Source organism: Natator depressus, chromosome 20 (assembly GCF_965152275.1).
Source record: "Natator depressus isolate rNatDep1 chromosome 20, rNatDep2.hap1, whole genome shotgun sequence".
NCBI classification, from domain to species: Eukaryota; Metazoa; Chordata; order Testudines; family Cheloniidae; genus Natator; species Natator depressus.
This window is the reverse complement of record NC_134253.1, coordinates 1,041,559-1,066,397: the sequence shown is the minus strand read 5'-3', so window position 1 is coordinate 1,066,397 and position 24,839 is coordinate 1,041,559. Positions and strand designations below refer to the sequence as shown.

Genomic DNA, 24,839 nt, shown 5'->3' with positions numbered 1-24,839 from the left:
AAAGAGTCCAACAGTCTGTGTGAATAAAACAACTTTAATAATGTACAGCAGAAATTGGACAGCTTGTTCTTATATTAAACACAAGATTTCCTATATTACAATGTATTTACATTTGCATACTGAAGAGGTAAAGTGTCTAAGTGACTATTTTACAGTCCTTTTCTAATAAAATGTACATGGAAAGGGGGCAGAGAAGTACCCAGAAAGATCTGTTCTGAAGCCAGAGTACCATCCATTCATCTTGTGTCAGAGACTAGAGGCACAAGCTTTGACCTGAAACCCCTCCCTAGTTTGATGCCATTGATCAACCTGAAACACCTCCCCTGGTTGAACCAAATGCCTGATCCCAACTGTTTAGTTACTGTATGCTGTTAAGACAGCTGGTCTGTTTCTCTTCAGACAAGACTGCATTTCGGTGCCGGGCAAAGTGATTCCTAGATTTGCTACAAGTCAGCTAAGTAAGGTTTGCACACCACTCTGGCACATTTGCATGAAAAGTGCTGTGTAAATGCTACATTGTTATTCCCATTTCAGAGGGTCCAGTGAGGGTTTGACCGCTCTTATCCGTACCTATGAACTGAGTGTTTCAAAATCCTTATCACAAGGTGATGCCATCCCCTTCCACCCCACCCCTTCTAGACATTCAGTCCAATAAAACTCTGGCATGTGCTGTTTGGTATGGTATTGAGGCAGGTACGTGTGTCTACTGTTGGGGGGTGGCGGAGCGGATCAACCAAGGAATTAAATTGCTGAATTAGTGTCATAAAGAAAGTCTTTGGACAGCTAATGGAACAGGAGACCTTGTGCTCTGAAGGAGAATTTTCTTAATGCTCATGGGAAGACCAGATGGCAACCCCTACTTATAAGTGTGATGGGCCTCTCTGTGGCAGTTTATTTCAGTCGCGCAGACCCTCCCCAGCCCCTGCACAAGTCTCATTCGAAAGGTCCTGCTACAGTAGCTGAAGAGTCTTGTAGGTATTTTTAAGGCACACACCACCTTGGTTTCTCAATGCAGAAGAAGGGTTCAGTAAGTAACGAGTCACATTGGAGATGCAGTAATTTCTGGCTGAGAAATAATCAGAACAAATCAGAAGGGGAAGCTGTACATTGACCAACCCTGTATGCTGCCCCAGGAACCCAGGGTCTAAGATGCAGACCGCTGCAGATAGGGAGGCAGCTCTGTCCTGCCTGTCATTTAAAAGCAATGGGAGAATGCAAAATGGCTCCAAACACAATGCAAAAGACTCCTCATTTGACAGATATAAATCACAGATGGGATGGGGGCCTGAGGGAAGAGAGACACAGACAGTGAGAACAGAAGGTCCATTAAACCTGCGAGCCAGAGAAGAGATGAAAGCTCACCTTACAGAGCAGGCTCAAGGTTTGAGTAGAAAGTTCCAGTGTAAATTCAGCTGTGTGCATTTGGATTTTTTTTTCCTTTTTTGCAGTGATTTCTTTACAAACAAAGAGGTTGAGAGGTAATTATAGATTGTTTCTCTTCTCTTATAAAAATTAACAATATTAAAAAAAGTTAAAATCCAGACCCTCCCAATCAAATAAAAAATAATCAAATGCACTCCAGTTAAAAGTTATGGCTTCAGAGTTACATAGCACAGATAACACCCTAACCATCACTCAACCCAGCCTTCCAATGTTGCCTTTAATGCTGCATTCGGTTCAGACACAGGACTCAGCCCTGGGCTATTTCTAACATTCACTAGGCAACAGTCAAATCAATTCTACTTCACCCTGATTGGTTATTCAATTAAAATAAGATTCATGCAGTTACCCCCTCCCTACCCCACCCAAAAAGTTATACACAGCTGCTTCCAGAATAGTAGATATTTATATATGTATATTTAAAAGATGGACACGTATTTCCAATCCCAGTCACCAATGGTCAGATCCTGCAGTGTGCCGAGTGCTCCTTGAGAGATGCTGTGCACAATTGCTTCCGTGGACACTGAGCTCTTCACAGATCAGACCTTAAACGCTTGGCTCCAAGTTCTAGAGTGTTCCTGCCAAAGCCCTTTGAGAGATCCAAGGGTTATGTTCCTAAGAGGCTGATGTCCCTGTGGCCTGGGGTCCCCTCCACCCAGGGGTAGTGCCAGCTCCAATCTCAGACACGCTTCTTGTCTCCTTTCCATCCCTCCCGCAGATGGCTCCTCTGGCAAGGCAACCTTTCCATTCTACCACACATTACAAACCAGGGTTTTCAAAACAAAAGTTTAAATTTCAGGGACAAAAATCAGTACCCTGCTCTAAAAAGGAGAGGGATGGCAGTGAGGCAACTTGACAAAGTTCCTGCAGCTGGCGTACAACTGGCAGGATAGAGGCCTGCTCTGGGAGAAAGAAGGATCTGGCTGTAAGCAGCCTATTCACGCTAGATAATGCTCACTACTGGACAGGCAAGGCACCAGCACGCGTAGCTCAGAAGAGGACACTTTAGATTTGCACATGCACAGAGAAACACGAACAGGAATGTGCCAACCTACAAGCAGATACTCTGCACGTCTAAGGGGGACTGAACAGGCACAGGGCACACATGGCTTTGCACATGCACACACTGTTGCACACACGCACACACTAGCAGGCAGTCTGGCTTTTTGTATTTTTCAAGCTCAAAAGAAGGAGAAATGGTTTCATGAAGCTGAAGCCTCTTCTGTGTGTCTGTGCCAGTCCCTGGAAAACCTGCAGGTATGGCAATACAACCATCCCTTTCCCTCCCCACTCCCAGGCCCTGAACGCTTCCCAACGAACGTGCCATATTCACTGGACTACACAGGGATTTCCATCAAAGAAAAGTTATGGTCACAGCGAGATCCATCCGCACAAATCCCTCTCAAGTCTCCACGCTGTCAAGAGGTGGTTATAAAAGGTTTCTGTTTGTTTCATACCCAAACCAGGAAGAGAACATTTCTTTTAATAGGCTCTGTCCTCCCTGGCTAGCAGCCCATAGGTCACATGGTCTGGTCGGTAGCAGTAGGTTGGGTAGAAACACGAGGTAGGCCTCAATCCCCTCGACTATCATGGCAGCTTTTGGGCAGCTTCCTCATGCTGCGACTTGTGGGCTAGATCTTCACATCCTCCTGGATGCTGAGCTGCGAGAGCGTTTTCTTAATGCGGAGGGCCGTTAGGCGAGCTGCACCATTGGCATACCAGCACTCACGCATCATCTTGCCCATCACTCGTAACGCCTAGCAAGGAAACGGAGAGAAACATCAGCCCTGTCCCTTTCAGAGAGTTCAGTTCCTTCTGCTAACACACCAAATCAAAGCTTTAAAGTGAATCCAAAGCTCATGGAAGGTGCTGGCGTATCTGTGCCATGACTGAAGCCCTCTGCTTCTCCCCAGAATAGGCACAGCATGGGCAGCAGCAATGCAAGCTCCCCATGCTTCCCTGCCAGCATACTTCACCCTTCGCCTGGAGGGATATCCCTTCTACAGAGGAGGTGAGAGAGTCTCTTCATGGGCCATCTGATTCTCAGCCATTCCACCAACATGGGAATGCATTACTGCCGGTTTTTGTAAGGACGTGGACCATTAGGAACTGCACGGAGACCCAATTGTTTCACCCCATCTGCATAATGTGACAGCAAGGTTGTTCTGAGCATTCGTGAACATTTGTATAGCGCTCTGAAAAAGTCAAGCATTAAGAGGTAGATGTTTCACAGCCCCAGAGCAGTTACAAGGTAACAAAGTTCACTCACTATTATTAACGTGGAATTATTAACCACTCAGATTTCCATCATATGCAACGTGGATGGAGCGCAATGGACTTGAAACAGACCTGCTATCCAAGCTCTGGGAGCACACATCTGGCCTTCTCCACCGAGCAGAGTGCAAGAGTGATCAGCTACTCTCTAGCCTCAGATGGGATCCTCAAGTCTCCACGTTCACTTTCCCACTGGACTTCCCCACACTGATTCTGTCCATGGACCCCAAACCCGCCTTGGAGGGACCAGTCACTCCTGGCTGCAGTAGGGAAATCCAGCCTCCATGCTTACTAAATCTGGAACTCAGTGTCCAGGACTGAATCTAATCTTTACCTATTCAGTGGATAGTGCATTTCCTTTAGGCTCAAAAGGAAGACTATGACATATCTTACCTCATAACTCTGCCACCAGTTAGGGATGTTGGGGCGCAACTTCTGATCACACACCACCTTCCGCATCTCCTCGATGGAGGGGTCGGAGGGCACAAGGTCATAGTATGGGAGTTGATATTCTTCATGGATACCTAAGCATGGGAAGGGAAAAGGTCATTCACAGAGAACTGAAATCACTACCACTCTCACCAGAGCCACAATACCCCCGGCCTGGATGACATGACTGATAAAAGAGAAGAGTCAGCAATTCAGGGAAGCAGAATGCAGTTAACTGGGATTAGGCCAGGGCACTGGGGTGAGCACCTCCCCTCTCCTGGGAAAAGGGCCAAGATATGTTTACTGACCACAAGGGCTCAGGACTTAGTGGATACAAAAGATGGCACTTTCAACAACAGAATGCCCATCCCTGCCCCCATCCACTACTATATGCTAGGACACTGGCTCAGTACTGATTCATAGGAAAGCAACCTACGTACTGGATCAGCACCACCACTTCCTGCTCTAAGGTTTGGCTAAAGAAATAGGTGTGCCACCAACAGCACAGCTACCCATCACCTCTCACGTGCCTGGTTTACGAGCAGTCTTGAGTCTCTTCCCCACACTACCACCATCCTGTGGCCATACTCTTGGGTGACATTGCTTTTACCCCTGTATCCTGGGATCATAGCCATCTCCACAACTGCCTGAAGGACAGGTTATTCTGTCCTAGCGCCAGGCCTCAGTTAAGTCAAAGACAAGGGTTGTGGGGTTTTTTTGGTTGGTTGGGGTGGGGTGGGGGGGCAGTGGGGAGAAGAAGCTGAAAACCCATTACCTCCTGAACTGCACCTACGAGCAATCTCCCAATAGACCAGGCCAAGGGCATAGATATCAGCACATTTAAATGAATCAAAATGCTTCATGTTAATGGTTTCATCCAAGACCTCAGGGGCCATGTATCTGCAGCAAAGAAAAAACAAATGTCATTTTCTTGTCAGAGGGACTCTCTGGAAGACCATCAATGATGAATTCTCCATGTTTATTGTATACAACATGGGTTACCAGATACAGTGCTTGGATGCTGCACAGAAGTTAAACAATGAAAATAAAAACGGAGCCCAATGATGCAGACAGAAGCAGACACTGTGTTAAGAGAGCAAACAGAATAATCCAAAACAAAACACCAGAAAGAAAGAGGGGTGAAAGGAGGAGGCGGGAATGGTCAGAGGTGCACTGAGCCAAAGATAGCACCCTGAGGCTGGGGTGGAGGCGAGGGAGCCTCACAGGCGAGTTGTCGGAAGCAGAGGCCATCTAGCCAACCTTAGCCTTGGAAGGACATAAGTGGAGGGAATAGGAAGCAGGCTGTGACTGCTCAAGTACCTCAAACCTAAATTCATTCATAAATAAAAAAACCACTAAATATTCTCCTTCAATACTCTGGAAACCCTGCCAACGCCTAAGATAGAAACTCTACCAATCCCCAGTAAGGCTCACACATTTTCTATACCAGTGGTTCTCAACCTATTTATCATTGTGGGCCGCAGATTGAGAACCACAGCGCCTACCCCCCCGCTCCCCCACAGTCCCCTACGTCCAGCACCCCCCACCCAGAGACCCCTCCAGACAGCAGGGACCAGAGTCCCAACCCGTGGCCTAAAACCTGGGGGTGCTACAGCATCCCCACAAACCCCTAGTTCCCAGTGCCTCCCCTCCCCACAAACCTGTCCAGAGACCCACTCTCCCACACCCTGCTGCATTCACCAGCCCCCTGTTGGCAGGAGCGCTCCAGCAGGCTGCCAGATGCTGTCTCCCACTCAGCTATCCCTACCCCCTTTCAGACCAGAGCAGCAAATTTTGAATATATATTTTTAAAAAGCACACCACATGTGGCCCGAGAACTGCTGTTTTATACCCTCATTCTGATAGCACTGAACCTTGATCAGGAGTACAGCTGAGCCCGCTCCCTACCGTTTGGTTCCAACCCTTTGATTTGGCGCAATATCAATGGTATCGGTAACAGAATCATGCCGGACAGCCAGACCCAGGTCAGCAATGGCACACATGCCGTTCTTCTTCACCAGGATGTTCTTGGATTTCAAGTCCCTATGTGCAATCCCTGGTTTTCCTGATGGAGTAAAATAAGTCTCAATAGCATATTTTCCTCTCTCACCTTAGTGGATCTGATCAGTGCAGATGAGCTGAACACAGAAAATGGAGGGACTGAGGCGGTCATCAAATCCAGAGTGAATTTGAATCTTAACATCTCTATGCACAGTAGGATCCGCAGCCCTGTTCTTCCTCCAGTCTTATTTAAACTCTACCAGTGAAAGGTGCTAAAAACACTAAAGAGCTTCCATTTAACCTCCAAGTACTATTATTTAAACTGCAGCAGACCCACTGCACCAGCTGTCTCATCCACGCACAGACATGATCCCTGCTCTGAAGAGTTTACAGTCTGTTTTGCTCTGTCATTGCCTATGCTAATCTCTTCTGTGCTCCCCATCCCAACCCGAGCCAGCTGAGAGAGAGAGAGAGAGAGACACACACACACCCCCGTCTAACAGGAGCTAGACTAAGACTAACTCGTTTCAATGACTTTTGCTCAATACCAAACTGGCCTAGATTCAGTCCCCAGGTCCTTAAGGCACTTTTCCTCTTTCATTTTATGATTAAATTCCATCTCTCTCTCAGTACAAGGCACCCTGTGCATCATACAAGCCCCATATTTCTGTCTTCACCTTTCCTGCTTTAGTCTCTCCAAAGAATGTCTAGTTCATGTTTAGGATACTTTGCTAGCACTCTCTTACCCTGGGTCCCCACAATCTCCATGTGTAGGTGTGCCAATCCACTGGCAGCAGACAGGGCCAGTTTAATCATTCCCTCAATGGTCACTGTGTATCTGTTGAGGTAATCAAACAGAGAGCCATGCTCATGGTAATCAGAGACAAGCCACAGCTGAGTCCACGTCCCGTTATCTGTAGCAAGAGAAAAAGTGGAGAGAGCAGCATAACATCAGCACTTACGGGGCATTTTGTTTTTGAACAAACATAGGAAGAGCTGCCAGATTAGACTGCAGGTCAGCAACAAGTCCGAGCAGACAAGGGAAGAACTGCAAGGCAAAAGTGTAACGATTGCTTATAGCACCTTAGCGCTCTATATATAGTTAGTACATTTCCCAAGCAGCTTTTCACAGTATTGAAGCAGTGACAGGTAGCTTTGTACTACGAATGCTGCAGTGTCTCCGCTAGTGACAGCAGCGATTTTACAGATTCTTCTCAGCAAGGCAAGTTCTGTGGATTAAGCCCATACTCAGGGACAAAGGAAATACTGCTAAGCATTTCAGTGCACAGGTCAGGCTGTACTCTATCCCCGTTTTAACTAAGTTAAATTATTAGAATTATTTTGATCTAGCAAATACTTCTATTAACTGAAAAAAGTGAAGAACAGAACTGACCATGTTAAGAATGTTTTAATAATTTAACTTACATTAAAACGGGAAGTCTCCTGACTGCTCATGCATTCGACTACTATGCAAGCTTCCTTCATAAAAAGTTATGTCACACAGACAGCTTTAATTGTTTTTAATGATAGCTAGCTATTTTTATAATTTGGGGAAATGATCATAACACTTTACAAATATACGGATGGCTCTCTTTATTTCATTAAAAAAAGACAGAAAAAAGTAGATCCTATACTAGAACGTGGAACTCTGAGGAACCTACGGCCATTCGGACTTTGACTCTGAAGGTTGAGACAGCATTTTTACCTTTGTTATCTGCAGCAATAAACCCCAAGATGTTCTCATGTCGCAACATGACAGTCTGGTATATTTCTGCTTCCCTAAACCAGGAGCGCTCTTCCCGTGAAGAGAAGATTTTCACGGCCACATCACCTCCACGCCACCTGCCACGCCACACCTCCCCAAAGCGGCCTTTTCCAATGATCTCCTGCAGGACAATGGTTCGAGCCACAGTTCGCTGGACAAAGAGTGGCAAACCTGTGGGCAAGAGATTGAAAGAAGAATTCAGACGAGGAACACTTGAGAGATGCTACAAGGTTTAGAACAGAACATCCAAAGGGTTGTCTTGGTTGGATTTGATTGTATTTAGCAGTCCAAATAAAAACCCAAGAGCCATCTCTCATTCTGCCAGGGATGGAAGCGCTTTGGCCCACAAATACAAGTTTTCACAACTAGAAAATTTCGCCTCCCTCTCTCAAGAACTGATTTGGAACAGTGATCGGAAAAGAAGATCGTTCTCATCCTTGGCCCTTCCTCCAACATATGAATCTGATTGTTATTGTTCTCTCCCCGTTGCCAGTCATTCACTGTCACTCACTGACCACTTCCAAATGCTTCTCTGTGGGCTCAGTTTTTATTCAGAACAAAATTCTGTGGACAATATTCTGGAGAACAATCCTGCTCCGTGTTCTGAAACCAGTTATTCTGACTGGATTCGAAGTACTATTCTATACAGGTTCTTCTGCTGCACTCATCAGTACATTATCTGAGCAACCACATGCACATTGCACCATCTTTGTCAAAAGATGAGAAAATATCATTTCTAACCAAAGTTACCCTGAACCTGCTACAACAGGACCAACATGTAAGGTCTTTCAACAGCAGTGGCAGATCACCAAAACCACAAAAACAGCAACAAAATCAAATGGCTAGCTTTCTCTCGCCAAGGAAATCAATAAGTCAACACACATTGATACAGACCTAAAAAAGTCTCAGTGGATTTAGACCCAAGAGTCCTGCAATTTCTTAACTGTTCCAAATCACTTTGGGCCAAGACCTGGCACACCACCTTGTGCTGTGATCCCCATCAGATCTTGTAAGCTGAGCAGAGTCAGTGCTCACAGAGAGAAAGTTCTCTAAGGAACATCGAGAGGCTATATGTAAGAAGTGGAGTTGGTTTGAAGACAGAGACAGCACTAAAATAAGCAACACCCCAGCAATTGTTAAGGGGCTATTACATTGATGTAGGTGCAGTCTTTTAGGTAAGACACAACGTTGGAGTCCTGACTAGCTCTGGTCATTAAAGATTCCACGGCACTTTGCATATGAGACACAGCATTTAATGCTTATGTCCTGGCCAAATGCCTACTTGGGTAAGTTACATTGCAGGGGCAATCTGTGGAGGCAGAATGTCGACTGGATATACAATTCATTTCTTGTCCCAACCTGTTGTACAGTGTTGTGTGCTATTAAACTACACAATTCCTCCCCAGAGAGCATTCACATAAGTGCCCAGGAAGTTAACCTTGTGGGTAGTTCATTTACACATTTCTTCAGGATTCTTTGGGTTGAAGAGTGCTATATAAATGTAAAATCTATATACTAGTTTCCTAACTCTGATGCAATTTCTGTAGAGACTCTGCCATTTCTCCATCAGCTTTGATGGAGCTAGTGTCATTTGAAAGCTGGTAACCTGTAGATGTGCAGTGAAGTTTGTTAAAAATTCAAAAATGGTACAGAACCAAACACCAATCACATGAACCAGATGCACTGTATTCTGAGTCAAGGGAAGGTATCATAAATTCACAACAGAGAGCAAGGACAGCTATATCTGATGTTGCATTTACAGGTAGATGGAATTGTTTCCTGGGTATGATCTAGATTTTATATACTGAAATCCACAAAGACTACTTTATGTAAATGCCAAATGACTCGATGATAGAGTACAGTATCTCTTATGTATTCTACAGTTCCCATCCCCAAAGTATCCAAGTGCTGATATTGGGCCACTGGCTTCACTGTCTAATGTACAATTGGATTTAGAACAAACACCAGTGACCTATTACAACTCAGACTGTACATAAGGAAGGATAGCCAATGGCCTTATATTAGAACATTGATACCACGGTGATGAGCACTTCAGAATACAGGATTCCATTACAATTACATGCCATTTATTATTTCCAAAGCAACAGCAGCTTAGTACCTGAGCCAGAGCCAGAAGTGGAGAGATCATAAACTAGATCTTGCAGAGTCTTATCCTTGGACAGACACATTTCACAAGAGGGATCTTCCATGTCCAACCGCTGACGATTGTGATAAACTCGTTGGTGGTGATGAAAGACGAAAACCACTACGATCATGACGACAAACAAAAGGAAGACAGGCCCTGCAATCACTGCTACTAACTCAACAGGGCCCCAAGTAGACTGAGGTTCGTTCTCTTTCACGTGACCTTTAGTGAGAGGAGGGAAAAACAACATTTTAAGCACAACCCGATTCCTTTATATATATATATTCTCGAAACCGTGTAGGCAAGAGTCCCTAACCCCTTCTCTTACAGCCTGAACTACTTTAACTTGGTCTCAGGACTTATAAAGGACACTCCAAGCAGCAAAATTCACTAGCTATTCCAAAGCAGGAGAGGTAAACAGGCTGGGTAGGAACAACAGATAAGGAAGGTCATCACTTTTACTGCAGCTGCAAGAAGCAGTTGATGACCCCAGTTGAGCGCTCAGTTTAGGGTTTACAATAGTGTATTTTAGGTCCTGAAGTGAGACTCTCTTGGAACCAAAAACTATAACCAAACAATTTCAGAAGACCAGTCTGTAGTGCATCTTCCATCTAAGCCCAGAATACACCTTACATGAGGAATGGTAGCTTTGTTTATGGGGGGTCCCCTGCACCTCAACTTCCCTTTTATTCTTGCCCAGGAGGCTCCATCTTGGATTAACCTAGCTTTCTGCCCTAGGCCTGGATGTGTCGCTCCCTCCCAACACAGTCACTACTGCCTAATCAGCTAGATGATCACTTAAGCTCAATGCAAAGCATTCCTTCCCACCTTCCCCCAAAATAAATTGGTCACTGCCTTCACATAGCAATGTGGCTAAAGCAGTAAGTTGGCTACCATCAAAGCCAACTTTCTTAATAAAAATTATAGTGAAGGAGGAAGGAATTATCCCCCACATGTAACAGAGTCTTTAGCTCAAATCCTTCACCAGTTGTTGATTTTTAACCAGACAAAATAGAATTCCCCTCCTACCTTGATGGATGATGGTACCATTCTGCAACTCATGAGAACCCAGAGAAACTGCCCGGAATGAGGGAGATAAGCAGCATGTGCCTTCTCTGCCACAAGGGCTCTGGCTGAACAGGTGGTTGGGTTTAAGTGTGGGGTTGCCGAGCATTACAGGAGGTCAGATTAGACAATGTGGTGGTCCCTTCTGGCCTTGAACTCTGACAAGTCAGTTTTCTTCTAGCACCCTCATTCCAGGACAGGTCTGTTTGTTGCATTCAGAGTTCAAACATCTCCCTCATTTTGCTCTGAAGTGTAAAACCACACTCAGAGCTCATGACTGAAAGAGGAGTTTCAGTCCCTCAGGAAGCAATTCTATCGGATAAAGCGCAGACTGCAGTACCACTCAATGCCACAAGGGGGATCTCAGACTAGTCCCAGGGACTGCTCCTTACCCTCAGGCCATCCTGGGCCTAGAGCACTAGGCAGAGGCAGGACACCCGTGACTGAGTGGCAGCATGGAGAAAGAACCTAATTTTCAAAGGACTCTGTGGGGGGCACTAGGGGCAATGCTGATGAGGTGGGAGACTTATGCTGTCTTGATCACGTCAAACATTTGAAGGTGGGTGAACCAAAGGGGAGATCAGAGAAAATCCAATTTAGAGGCTTCTTCTCACCCTACAAACTGAATGGTACAATTTGATAATATTTTGCCTATCAGAGGATCTTAAACTGCTTCACAACCCTCTGTGAAGTAGATCATCACTATTCCCTTTTTGCAGATGTGAAGGAATTGCCAGTGTTCACAAAGCAAGTTAGTGGCAGAACTAGGAACAGGGTTCAGGAGTCCTGGTTCCCAACCCTGCTCTAACTATTAGACAATACCACATCTTCAATGAGATGACAGAGGATTTCTTTACTCACCACTGGGCACCGTTAGGTCAATTTCGTTGCAATAATCAGAATAGCAGCAATGTGTGTTACGCAGATCTTCTGAACTCAGGCAATAGAAGGGTTTTCCAGCAGGAATCAGCTCTGCTTTAGGGATGCAGGTCCGGATGTGGTGCTCAACTCCATCCAGGTTGGAGATGGAGACCATGCAAGCCCCATCTGTTTTGCATGTGGAGTTTGCTTGATTGCAGTTGGAGCATGAACAGATCAAAGCTGCAGAAATCAGGACAGAGAAACCTCCTTGAAACCGACCAGAGCTGTGAGCAGGGAAACTCATCTACCATTGGGTAGGACACTGATTATTCTAAGGCTTTGCTGAGACAGAACTGGCTCTAAAAGGGACCAATAATATTTGCTGAATGTTTCAGACAAAGAGTAAGGAGCTAGGGAAGAGAGGGTTTGGGGTTTTTTTGGAAGGCAGTGGGGAGTGTAGATTCCCCATCCCCCTCTAGGTCCATAACACAAAGAGCCACCCATGATAATCTAATCAACTTTCAGGCCATGCAATAGATAACATGCATTCAGCTACAGAAGACAGTTGCCACTGAACAACGCTGGAGTCTGCCAACGTGAACTAGGCCAGTTCAGCCCTCACCCCCTAATGAGGCACTTAAAATCTGAAAGATGAGGGTCTTAGAGAGCAACTATCCTGCCAATTCCATTTCCTGACAAATATATTCAGAACAGCTGGGTCTCTGTCTTAATTGCTAACAAGGGGGGATTGAAAAATTGGGTCTGTTTTTCTGGTAGCATCTAATTATTAAGCCATTCCCCTCTTCATGAGTCGAGGTTCAGAAATAGTTTTTCTAATTGAATTTATTATTCATTAAAGACACTGCTAGCATATCAAGACCTGTCACTCCTTAGAATAGGTTCTGCATCAAGGCATACTACTCCATCAATTTGTTCCAAACTTGACCCAGGAGCGGGGCAAACTTGACCCAGGAGCTGGGGGGTGCCACACTAGGGCTGAGAAGAGTTCTGTGCCCTTAGTTCTTGAGCCTCCATTGAGATTACAAACTAGTGTCCCAACTGTAACATGGACATCCATCCACTACCGATTAGACTGACACTCACCAGCTCATTTCACATAACAGACAACTGTTCAGTGACTTAACATGTGATTTTCTTATCCAAGATTGCATTCAGATTGGTGATAAGAGGCAAAAAGCTCTGCATCCCATTAATGTTCTCCTGAGTCGGTCAATTCTTCAGTAGCAGCTTTCTGATTTGACAGACTCTCTCAGGTTAAATACGTTTCTGGCTTCTTGCTATTGATAAAGACCCCTTCACTCTTTACCCAAGTACACTCCAAAGACAGACTCAGATCTCACCCTCCCAGCTGTCACCATTTCTCTTAAGCTGCCTGAAAAGCTGCAGCCAAATCCCCAGCCAGTGCCATGCTAGGAAACAAAAGGGAATTTAACCATGTTAGGGAGAAGGGTGGGAACTGTTTCATATCATGTACTACTTTCTTCGTCTTTCAGATCCCGTCTACCTGGAGGGATTCAGAAACATGTACATACTCGCAGCAGAGATGGTTTAAGGCAGAAAATTTAAAGTAACATATAAAGTATCTAAATGAGAGTAGCGGTTAACTCTCCCCCACTCCAACAGCAAACTCCCCCACATCTGCTTATTTTCTCCCCCACTTTACAAATATTGTGGATGAAAAAGATCACTACACTGGACTACACTTCACTTTCTACACTCCAATGTCACCTTCCTCAAGTGTCACTGGAACTCTCAGCCTTCAGTTATACAATCTTGGGGTGATGAACAGATTTAACAAGCCAACCAGGTCAAGATTAGTCTCAGGGGTGGAGGAGCCTGCGGCTTGGCCCTGGGAGAGAAGGACTTTTGCAGTAACAGGGTTCCCCTGGGGATTGCAGCGAGCAGTCCAAGGGACAGAGGAGTCTGCAGCTCGACCCTGGCAAAGAGGTGGTGACCTCGAGAAGGGCTGGCATACTAGGGGTTCTCCCTGGAAACCGTGGGGAGCTGAGAGCACACAGGCCTATGAGTCCACAACAACTTGGGAACAGCGGAGTGATGGCCTATCACCATCTCCTTAAGAAGGACATTGTAACCCTGTGCAAAAAGAGAGCGTTGAGCATTGGAAAGTTCACCAAAGCACAGTTAATTGTGCAGCTGGAGGAGGATGACCGCTCTAAGGAACAGATTCCTGACCCCAAATAGGGCTATAGCAGGATCTGGGAGCAGCTGGAGTGGGAGCCAGGCAACCCTAAGACTCCTGTTCCTGACCAGACGAGGGTCTTCACGATCGGGTTCCCCATCCAGGGATCGGAGACGGACGGGATTGGAGCTGAGTCCGAGAGAGTAAAAGGACTGTGAGAGACAGCGAGAGCCCGAGAAAGAGCTGCAGAAGCAGCATGAACTGGCAATGGTGGAGCAGAGAGGCATAGGGGACCTCCCGGGGTGAGTGGGGATAGACCCCAGGGTGCCAGTTCCGCAGGGAACCTTGAGACTAAATTGCTGCCCCTGGTTAAGGAGGGGGGGATGTGGATGCCACCTCACTGCCTTTGAGCAGGCTGGCGATTTGAACGAGGGGGACCCTGTGGAAAAGCCCCGGTGTCTCGCTCCCTTGCTGGGTCCCAAGGCCATAGACTCCATCAGCCAGATGGGCGGGGAGGTGGACAGGCTCCCACTCCTGGTCCCAACCTATATGTCTGTGTGGAGTCTCCTGGGGTCAGGCCCCTCGGACCTCCAGTGGGAGTGGAAGGTGATGGCCAATGGGGAGACATTCCTGGGGTGGCAAAATCCTGGGACAGAGAGAACTGTTGTCAGGCCCTGGGTGGTGCAGCCTCAGATGCTGAGGGGCTGTGTGAGCTGGGTGAGGGTCCCAGGGATGAAGCCCCTCGCCCTGCCTATGGCCAGGATCCCGGTGCAGACCCAGGAGGGGTGGGGCTGGCTGGTCTTTGGGGTTCTCCAGGATATCAGCTGTGAGACCCTGTTGGGGAGTGACTGTCTCTTTGGGACAGGATTCAGGCCCTGCTCCTGTAACGGCCAAGGGTTTGAATTTGAATCCCGGGAATCAATCGGCAGAGAGGGAAATGGTCAGTGAAAATGCAGATGACCTGGCTGGCAGCGGGGAGGAGCTGCTAGGCTTGGGCTACCTGCCTGCCTGTAACCAGACCCCTGGGGGTGGGTGGGACAGAGAGATGCTCCCCGCCTCCTTGCACACCGGAGAGGGGGCTCATGCTGGTTCGGATGCAGTGAGGAAAGCAGCAAGCTCGCTGCCTACCCCCACTGGGACAGCAAGGACAGCGCTGAGCAGTGGGAGCTGAGACTCCAGCTGCGTGGGGGGAGACACAGGCAGGGCAGGTTATCTGTTGGGAGTGGCAAGGTGCTTGGTAAGGAAAGTTTGGATGAGCCTAGGCAGCCTTGTGAGCTGATGGCTGTGTCTAGTCAGCAGCGTGGGAAGGCGAGGAGAGTGGAAGATGAGTGTCCCTGGACCTTACCTGTTACCTGGCTGGAGAATTGTGACAGGGAAGGAAATGTGCCTGAGTCTGTCAGGGGTATTGACTTCTCTATGGAGGGAGCTACCCTGGTCTTCAAGCAGTTGTCTGTGAACAGCCTTGTGTGCTGGGACAAGGGGAAAGAGATCCCAAGCTGTGTGTCTGGTAAAGGAGAAAGTGTGTCCGGCTCTTCTTGGTCTGTGGAGCAGACAGAAGGGGCCTTTCAGCCTGTGATGGTTGAGAATAGTGCAGTTGTCTCAGAGCTGCTTCTGGATTCAACTGAAGCCCAGGAAGGGAATGGTCCTAAGTTTGTGTCTGCTTGGGAGAATGGCCCTGTAATTAGGTCGCATCCAGTTAGCGTCTATGTAAAATCCCAGAGACCAGACAATTCTGGTGCTCGTATTTTGCCTGTTGCTAGTGTGTGGCTGGGAAAGGGTGCAGCAACTCTGTCTAATCAGGGTGAGATCCTAGCCAGGGCACAAGGAGAGCATAAAGGTGATTTGATTGTGTTACCTACTGAGGGTGTGGAAACCGGCAGCAAGAAGGAAAAGATTCCTGAACTTGTGTGTGGCAAAGGGAAGGAGAATGCTTCTAACCTTTTATCTCGGAAGTCTGTAAATTTGCCTGAAACGGGATTGTGTAGGAATCCGCCTGATGGGCCAGACGTGATTCTGGATGTAAGTGAGACCCAGAAAGAGTCTGTTGTTGCTCAGGAAAGTATTCCTTTAGAGCAAGCCCTAGGCAAAGAGGGTAAGGGCAGAATTTCCGTGAGGGGTGAATTGTTGCATAGAAAAGCCCTAGGGAAAGGAATCCTCATGGAGTCTTTGCAAGCAGTTTACTGCAACTGAAGGGTGTGAAAGTGATTTAATCAAGACAGTTTCAGTTCTTAACAGCCAGAAATTTTCTGTTATGAATGGATCCACTGACTCTCCTGAAAGATCCAGTGTGGATAGCTTTGAGAAGGTCTCAGATGGAGTGAAAGCTGTTAAGAAAGTTAAACAGTCCTATAACCAAGTGGCTGTGTTTGGCCAGCTTGCTGGGGAAACAAGGTTGTTGAGAAAGGAATGTGCTCATGCTAGTTCTGTAAGTGAACAGTATGTGGCTCAGGTCAAGATGGGCGCTCTTAACCAACAGAGCCCAAATTGCAGGCCTCCAGACTGGAGCACTGGGAGAAAACCCAATCCCAGTTTGAGCCCCGGGAGTTTTGGGGTGGCAAAAGGGCATGGGCCGCATAAACCTTCCCACATGCGGCATGCGAGTGTTATCGACCACCCTTGACCTAAGGGAGGGCGTGAAACTGGAAGGGCCTGGTGTAACTCCCACCAAGGAACGGGAGAGATGCTGGGGCATCCATGGGAATGTTGGTGGGTTCGAACTTCCCCAGGTCACCGGCTAAAGTGACCCTGCTCAGTTCGGTCTCGAAGGGGGGAGAGATGTGACGAAGCAGGACTGTTCTTAATGTTTCCCCTGAATATTGTGGGGGTGCCTCAGTTTCCCCTAGGCAGTTCTTAAGTATGTAGGGGGTGGGGTAAGGGTGTATGATCATTGCAGAGCCCTAGAGAGCAGGTGTGTGAAGGGGTCTGGACACAGAGAATGGCTGACACCCTGTTTCCTGGCACCTGATGGCCTGGCCCTTCCCCCCTGCAAGGTGAGAGCTAAAGGGTTGGAGAACAAAGGAATCTGGTGACCTCCTGGCCCGGGACAGGGACAGGGACAAAGCCCAGAGGAGGAGGGGCTGGAGGGGGAGTCAGTTTGAGACTGGCTGGGGACATGGAGTGAAGGGCAGACGTGGTTGTCTGGCTCACTGGCCCCCAAAATGGACCCAGCTGAGGGGTCCTGTTCTCTGCACCTACAAGCTCTGTTTTAGACCATGTTCCCGTCATCTAATAAACCTTCTGTTTTACTGGCTGGCTGAGAGTCATGTCTGACTGCGAAGTTGGGGTGCAGGACCCTCTGGCTTCCCCAGGAGCCCGCCTGGGCAGACTCGCTGTGGGAAGTGCACGGAGGGGCAGAGGATGCTGAATGCTCTGAGGTCAGACCCAGGAAGGGGGAAGCTGTGTGAGCTGTGTGTCCTGCAGACAGGCTGCTCCCAGAGAGGAGACTTCCCCAGAGTCCTGACTGGCTTTGTAGGGAGCAGTTCCAGAGCATCACCTGGGGACTCCGTGACAGAAGACATCTAAGAAAATCCAGGGAACTGCAAGAAGGATCTCCTCCTTCTGAATCAGCACTGAACCCAAAGCTCCAATGTACTGGACAAGAATGCGAAACAGGTCCTGATCACTTGTGATCATGACAATTTCACCACACATTGAGCCAATGTCGTGGCTAAACCCTAATTTGGATAATTACAGTAGAAGTCCCTCTATTTTCCCTGAAGTGCCAAAAGGCCACTGTTAATTTTCTCTTTCAAACTGTTGCTGTGAGCTATTAAACAGCTCTCATATTCCACCTCAGAGGCAGCTACAGCAATTTAGATAGAGTAAACTAGATACTGATTTTACGTGAACCAAGAGCTATACAATGTAAAATAGTACAAGAGATTGAAGACCAGTTAAATACTAAAAACAGATGATGGGAAGAAATGTCACTTCTAAGAGCACTTCATAAGTGGTAAACATAACTTAGTATTTCTGTTCTGGGTCTAGCACAGGGATATCCACAAGCCTCTTCTATATTAGGGGTGGGAAAGAGAAACTGAAGACTTAAAGACTGGACTATTCTCAGATGGGCAAGAAGCATCGTTTCTATAATCTGCTTCTGAAAGGGGACCTGCTTTTATTATAAAAAAGGCAAAACAATAGCTAAGGTTTGGCTTGACAAAACAGACTTGAGTTCCCGATCATTTTCCACTGCTCATTAGAATACTGTCTCATTCTAAGTGAATCACTTTTGAGGATCGTACTCATGCAGACCAAGGTTTGTTATTACTGGATTGTTACAAAAACAACATTGTAGAGAAGAGAAAGCAGAAGGGGCACATTCCATACTTCAGGTATCATTAAAAGGACAATTAAATATAATCTTTAGGAAATGCTTCCTTCACTATGTTACCAATAAATGACTGATTAATAATGAACAGAGAATTTAAACACACTTTTCGCCATTCATGCTGTTTCTCTTTTACATTTAACTCAGCTTGGACACAGAACTAAGCCATCAGGTTTACTCTATTTCTAGTTAGTTTTGTTCCCTGGTGCTACAAGGCTGTGATGTTTGTGTTTCCAACAGCGGAGGGAAATATTTAAATAGGTCCGCTCCATTCTGACTGGAAATTAGAGCTCCTGTGGCATTTCACTTTTTAGAAGTAAAAAGGTACGCCCTAATGATGCTGGCCAAGATTTGTCCACATGCTGATTGTCCAGCTTGGCTGCAAACCTCCTCACCAGAGATGGCTGTGCATTTTAGTGGCACATGACGTGAAGGGATTCTTGTGTTTACATCCTGGGAACCTTTAGAATAAAAGGAGCAGTACAAGAGTAAGGAAATTATTTCTCAGTGAACAAAGGTACATACTTCTATTGCACCTTTCATTAGAGGACCTCAAACTTTGCAAACATTCAGCTTCACAATCCCTATGCAGCAGATGACCTTTAACTCCATTTTATAGAAAAGTAAATGGAAGCAGAATGCCCCAGACCACACAGCAAATCAGTGCCAGAACTGGGAATAGAATCTGAATTCCTATCCCCCGTTCCAAACATTATACTACTTTCCCTTCCTAAATGTCTGAATGGCTCTCCTTCTCTTTTATGAAGAAGTCCAGTACTCGCATATATAGACACATGCGGCTACCCTAGAACAAAATGGCCAGCTAAAACATCGTTCTTCTGCAAGTGCCCCATACTGGCCAACTGTAGGAGCTGCAGCAATAACGACTCAAATGCAGTTTTCCAGGGCCTGGGAGATTGGCTGTTTTCCAGGGCCTCTCTGTATCGATGCCTGGAGGGAAATAGGAGAATTAAGGGATGCCAGGACAAACAGAATTACAAGGCAACTTGTGCAGTTCTAGCATTTCAAGTTCTGATTAACCAGAAGTGAAAGTTCTTCTTACATCAATAAAACCAGAAGCCAAACCCAGTATTTCTAACAGAAAAACTACAATTCTTTCACCTTGGACAGTGTTCAAAACCCAACAGGTATTTGAAAGCCGAACACAAGCTCCTTTCATAGCAAGATTCTGAGAGCAGCTGGGGATGTTTGGGCAAGAAGAAATGACTGAATAAAAGAAATTGTCACACTAACAGCTATCTTTTTCTGAAGAAAAAGCTCTTATTGAGCAAAATATATAATCTACTTACAGAGAAGAATTGACTGAGCTAAAGAAAATTGACTGGACAAAAGAAAAAGTGAAAGTTCACACAATTGGTGTCTTTAGTTCCACTAAAGTGCCTAGGGATGAGTTTGCATGAAAGGTGCTATAGAAGTTGGCAGTGGATTCTGTTCTACCTGTTCAGTACACTGACTTTTTGACATTCTGCTCAAAGACAAACCCAACCCTAAAGAAGCTGTTTAAACAAGTGTAACATTAAGCTGCAGATCCTCAGAATGAAAGCTTTGTTCTCACTCTGAAAGATGGATCAGATCTGTATTTATGCTGAAGTGAACTGTCACTGTGATTTAATCCAACTCTGAATGCTGGTGGTCATGACATCAATTGGAGGGGTGGGGGAGCTCCTCCAGTTCCATTCCTCATTACTTTTTTTTTTAATTGCACACGGGCAGTCAATCAACACTGCAACAGGAAGATTTAATAGAGAGTTAAGGAATCCTCCCTTTTTATCGCTTGGTTTATGAAAGGAATTTTAATCAAGAGCTTTAGCAGCACTGCTGGAACTGGTGGGCTCTGAGCAACAACTCTCGTGTTCTCAGGAGGACTGAACGATCTAGGCAGAAACACCACCACTCTTGAGACAGAAAGATGGCAGATGATACCAGGCTGGGAGAGGCTGCAAGCACTTCAGAGGACAGGATTAGAATTCAAAATGATCTTGACAAACTGGAGGAATGGTCTGAAATAAACAAGATGAAATTCAATAAGGACAAATGCAAAATACCACACTTAGAAAGGAATAATCAATTCCACAAATACAAAATGGGAAATGACTGCCTAGGAAGGAATACTACAGAAAACGATCTGAGGGTTAGAGAGATCAGAAACTAAATGGGAGTCGTCAATGTAATACTGTTGCAAAAAAAGCAAACATCATTTTGGGATGTATCAGCAGGAAGTTGTAAGCAAGACAAGAATTCTTCCTCTCTACTCAGTGCTGATAAGGCCTCAACTGGAGTACTGTGTGCAGCACTGGGCACCATATTTCAGGAAAGATGTGGATACTTTTTTGGAGAAAGTCCAAAAGGAGAGCAAGAACAATGATTAAAGGTCTAGAAAACATGACCTACAAGGAAAGTGTGAAAAAATTGGGCTTGTTTAGCCTGGAGAAGAGGAAGACTGTTGTTGTGTCCCCCCTCTTCAAGTACATCAGGGATCTCAAACTCAAATCACCATGTGGGCCACATGAGGACTAGTACATTGGCCCGAGGGCTGCATCGCTGACACCGTTTCATACAAAGATACAAAAGACCCCTGCCCCTTCCCTGAGGCCCCACCCCTTCCCACCCCCTCCCTGTCCCTATTCCCACCCCTTCCCCAAATCCCCACCCCGCCTCTTCTCCACCTCTTTCCTTGAGCACACCATGTCCCCGCTCCTCCCCCCGGAAAGTCCTAAGCACCACCAAACAGCTGTTTGGCAGTGGGAAGCACTGGGAGGTAGGCAGGCGGAGGAGTGGGGACGCAGTGCGCTCTGGGGGGGTGGAGGCCGAGGAGCTATGGAGGGCCACAGGAAATAACTCCGTGGGCCACGTGTTTGAAACCCATGAAGTACAAAAAAGGTTGTTATAAAAAAAAAAAAAAAGAGGGTGATAAGTTGTTCTTGTCCTGTCTTCAGTGGATAAGTAGTAATGGGCTTAAACCGCAGCAAGGCAGATTTAGGTTAGACATTAGGAAAAACTTGATGACTGTAAGGGTAGTTTAGCACTGGAACAAAATACCTAGGGAATCTCAATCACTGGAGGTTTTCAAGAACAGGTTAGACAAACACCTGGCAGGGATGGTCTAGATAATGCTTAGTCCTATCTCAGCGAAGGGACTGAACTAGAAGATCCCTTTCAGTCCTACACTTCTATGATTTTATGGGCAGCAGTAGTGCCATCCCTGGTATTGGCAGGATTGTTTTGTCAATCCTGCCAACAGGTCTACTCTACTCTTTTTTGCTAATGTGGTTCCACCAAGGAGAGGGCTAGTGTAGACAAGGCTCTTGCACCATTTTAATAAGGATAGGTTTCAGAGTAGCAACCGTGTTAGTCTGTATTCGCAAACACCCATTTTTTCATGTTGTGTGTATATAAATCTCTTCACTGTATTTTCCACTGAATGCATCCGATGAAGTGAGCTGTAGCTCACGAAAGCTTATGCTCAAATAAATTGGTTAGTCTCTAAGGTGCCACTAGTACTCCTTTTCTTTTAATAAGGATGTCATTTCTCAGACCGTATCTACATAACACGAGGGCTAACACACCAGCAATCACTGGAACCTTATCTACTCTAGAATGCCTACTAAAAGAATTAAGCCTCACAGTATCTGTATGAGGTAAGCAGGCCTTTACTATCACGGTTTCCCACCCACTCCAGCAAACTGAAGCACACAGGCTAAAGTTGACCTGCAAAGAAAACAAAGGTTTGTGCCCTCTGTTGCTTCTTTATATTTTATGATGGAGAGGCATGTATGCATGCATGCACATCAGAGAAAGAAATAAGTGCCTTTCAGGCCTTCACTATGCACTACAATGAAACAAAAATTGGACACAAAATCAATGTGTCACTTGTAACTGACTTGCCCAAGGTCAGTGAGTGAGTCCACTGCAGAACTAGGAACAGAATCCATCTTTCCTATCTGTCAGTCCCATGCATAAATGGCAAGACACCCATCTGCGTCATGCATGGGGCAGGATGACAGTGGCCTCAAGTCTAGTGGCTGTTCAAGGACACAATGAGGGTTTCATTCTCAAAACATAAGGACAAGGGATACTCAAGACTAATCTAATAGATTGCAAAATTTGACTACACTTTGCTAAAACCCAGTGTTCAAATCAATGAGACAATTATGCCAGATAAAATTTTGGTCACTTTGTCACTGAGTTGGCCAGACCTTGTTAAAGTTATCCAACAACTAGGCAGAAGACACTTTGTTGTTTTAAATTTAAGAGTACAGAAAATCAGTCTAAAAATCAAGCTCATGTTCATGCTAGTTCCTGATACATCCCACTACTTTCATCCTGACACTGAAACTCTTTGCCCAGAGTAGGCGGCATTACCAAGTCCAAGTTCTAGAGTCTGGTAGGTACAGAATGCTGCTGCTCACCCCCTCTCACATACTATGAAACAGCAGCACATCACGCCACCTCACTTGTTCCACATTAGAACTCAATTCTGAAACAAATTTTTTTTAAACCCATCCATTCCAGCCTACTTCACAGACCTTGTTTCTTCACTCTTCCAGCAAGTGTGTGGTAGAACAGAGGATGCAATCATGACAGGATTGGTGCAAGAGCCTTCTCTTCTGTTGATGCCACCATTTGGAACAGCCTTCCTACATCCTGGTGCCTCATCAACTTTCCATCTACTTCCAAATCTCACCTGCAAATGTCTCTTGTCCCTTTCCATTGTTTCTTAAATCTGCTTTCCAATTGCTATTAATTTTACATTTTACTTTGTAACTACTAGTTAATGCTGAAATAATTTTCTGGATAATATGAAAAATTCTGTAGAAACTAGACCTTACACCAAGTTAGAAATAAAAGGGGCCAACAAAAAAACTGGGTGCATACACCCACCAGAAGCTGGCTACAGTACTCTGACAGAGGCTGAATTGGATATTAAAGCAATACTACTGAACAGAAAACATACAGGGGAAAAATGCAGTTGGCATGCACTTTCTATTACAGCGACCAGTTGTCACTGTGCAGTACCAAACTCTATTACACAAAGTGACTGCCTCTGAGTGGACTGACTTATTTCAATTCACTTCAATTCATTGTTATTTGAATACATTTAATGTTAATTAAAATAAGTCCTGATGTGTCCGATTGCTGCTCTTCAAGTCAGAAAACAAATGCTGGAGCTGTGTTCCTACCCCCCACTCAAGCCTTGACACCTCTTTAAACTTACTGTTCTCATAACAAATTTTAAAAATGTAAAATTAGTTAATGAAGCCCAAATCCGTGCTTCAGTATTAGGAAAAAGAAAAGGAGTACTTGTGGCACCTTAGAGACTAACCAATTTATTTGAGCATAAGCTTTCGTGAGCTACAGCTCACTTCATCGGATGCATACTGTGGAAAGTGTACAAGATCTTTTTATACACACAAAGCATCATGCTTTGTGTGTATAAAAAGATCTTCTACACTTTCCACAGTATGCATCCGATGAAGTGAGCTGTAGCTCACGAAAGCTTATGCTCAAATAAATTGGTTAGTCTCTAAGGTGCCACAAGTACTCCTTTTCTTTTTCCTAATACAGACTAACACGGCTGTTACTCTGAAACCAGTATTAGGAAAGCTTCTTCTAAAAGTCAATTCTATAGCAAAGCAAAGATGTTCATCAGTCACTGACAGTTCTTAGGGCCCAAACTCTGACAGTTATTGATGTGATATATTAAAAATATTGTTTATCATTGTTGCCTAAGCCTCTGGGCCTACTTACAAGCATATGTCTTTTGTGAGTCTAAATAAAAAGGTTATTCCTGAAATAAATAGGACCAAAGAGCCATCCTACCACTGCACATCTACCCACACTCCATGACCTGACTTACAATATTCACTATTAGGGGGAATTTCTGTGATGAAACCCCCACATCACAGCTTACTCCACTGGAATGCACAAACAAAAGAGAACTTAATTCAATTGTTTCACTCTGATAACTACTCCCTGGACACATGGAGAGAAACCATTCCCACTAGTTGACACCCTGTGAACTTTGTTTGCTATTACACAACTGACGTTTCACTTTACTCCTTTCGCAATAATGGTTTCCGGTGCATCCACTGCTGGCAACAGATTGCGTACCTACAGAAAAAAAAAGCTCTGAGTCGTCTGGCCAAGTGGTTTAAGAGAGTTCATGAATGCCTGTTGGCCAGTTTTTAATTTCCAGTTATAAAAAAAAAATCTTTCTTGGAAAGTTCTAAAATATGAGTTATGTACTATTCAGAGCTAGTCTGATTTAATTGGGTAAATATATATTTTAAGCAGGTGTTAGTCACAGGATCTACCTGTGGAAGACAGTTCACTGCAAAACATTTTA

At 45.5% G+C, this 24,839-nt stretch overlaps 1 protein-coding gene across 2 annotated transcripts in view; it reads right to left on the bottom strand.

Annotated features, from left to right (window-relative positions):
* The window catches only part of ACVR1B (activin A receptor type 1B), a 28,038-nt gene continuing 3,199 nt past the window's right edge, over nucleotides 1–24,839 (bottom strand). The window contains exons 2-9 of one of the 2 annotated variants that reach the window (XM_074934793.1): nucleotides 11,982–12,221; nucleotides 10,029–10,277; nucleotides 7,850–8,080; nucleotides 6,891–7,058; nucleotides 6,052–6,208; nucleotides 4,919–5,043; nucleotides 4,108–4,238; nucleotides 1–3,197 (exon numbers count right to left, since the gene is read on the bottom strand). In XM_074934793.1, coding sequence (XP_074790894.1) covers nucleotides 3,072–3,197; nucleotides 4,108–4,238; nucleotides 4,919–5,043; nucleotides 6,052–6,208; nucleotides 6,891–7,058; nucleotides 7,850–8,080; nucleotides 10,029–10,277; nucleotides 11,982–12,156 — 1,362 coding nt within the window. In that variant the 5' untranslated portion in view covers nucleotides 12,157–12,221 and the 3' untranslated portion in view covers nucleotides 1–3,071. Of the gene's footprint in view, nucleotides 3,198–4,107; nucleotides 4,239–4,918; nucleotides 5,044–6,051; nucleotides 6,209–6,890; nucleotides 7,059–7,849; nucleotides 8,081–10,028; nucleotides 10,278–11,981; nucleotides 12,326–24,839 lie in introns of those variants that run through there. The other variant, XM_074934792.1, reaches the window with a different exon arrangement.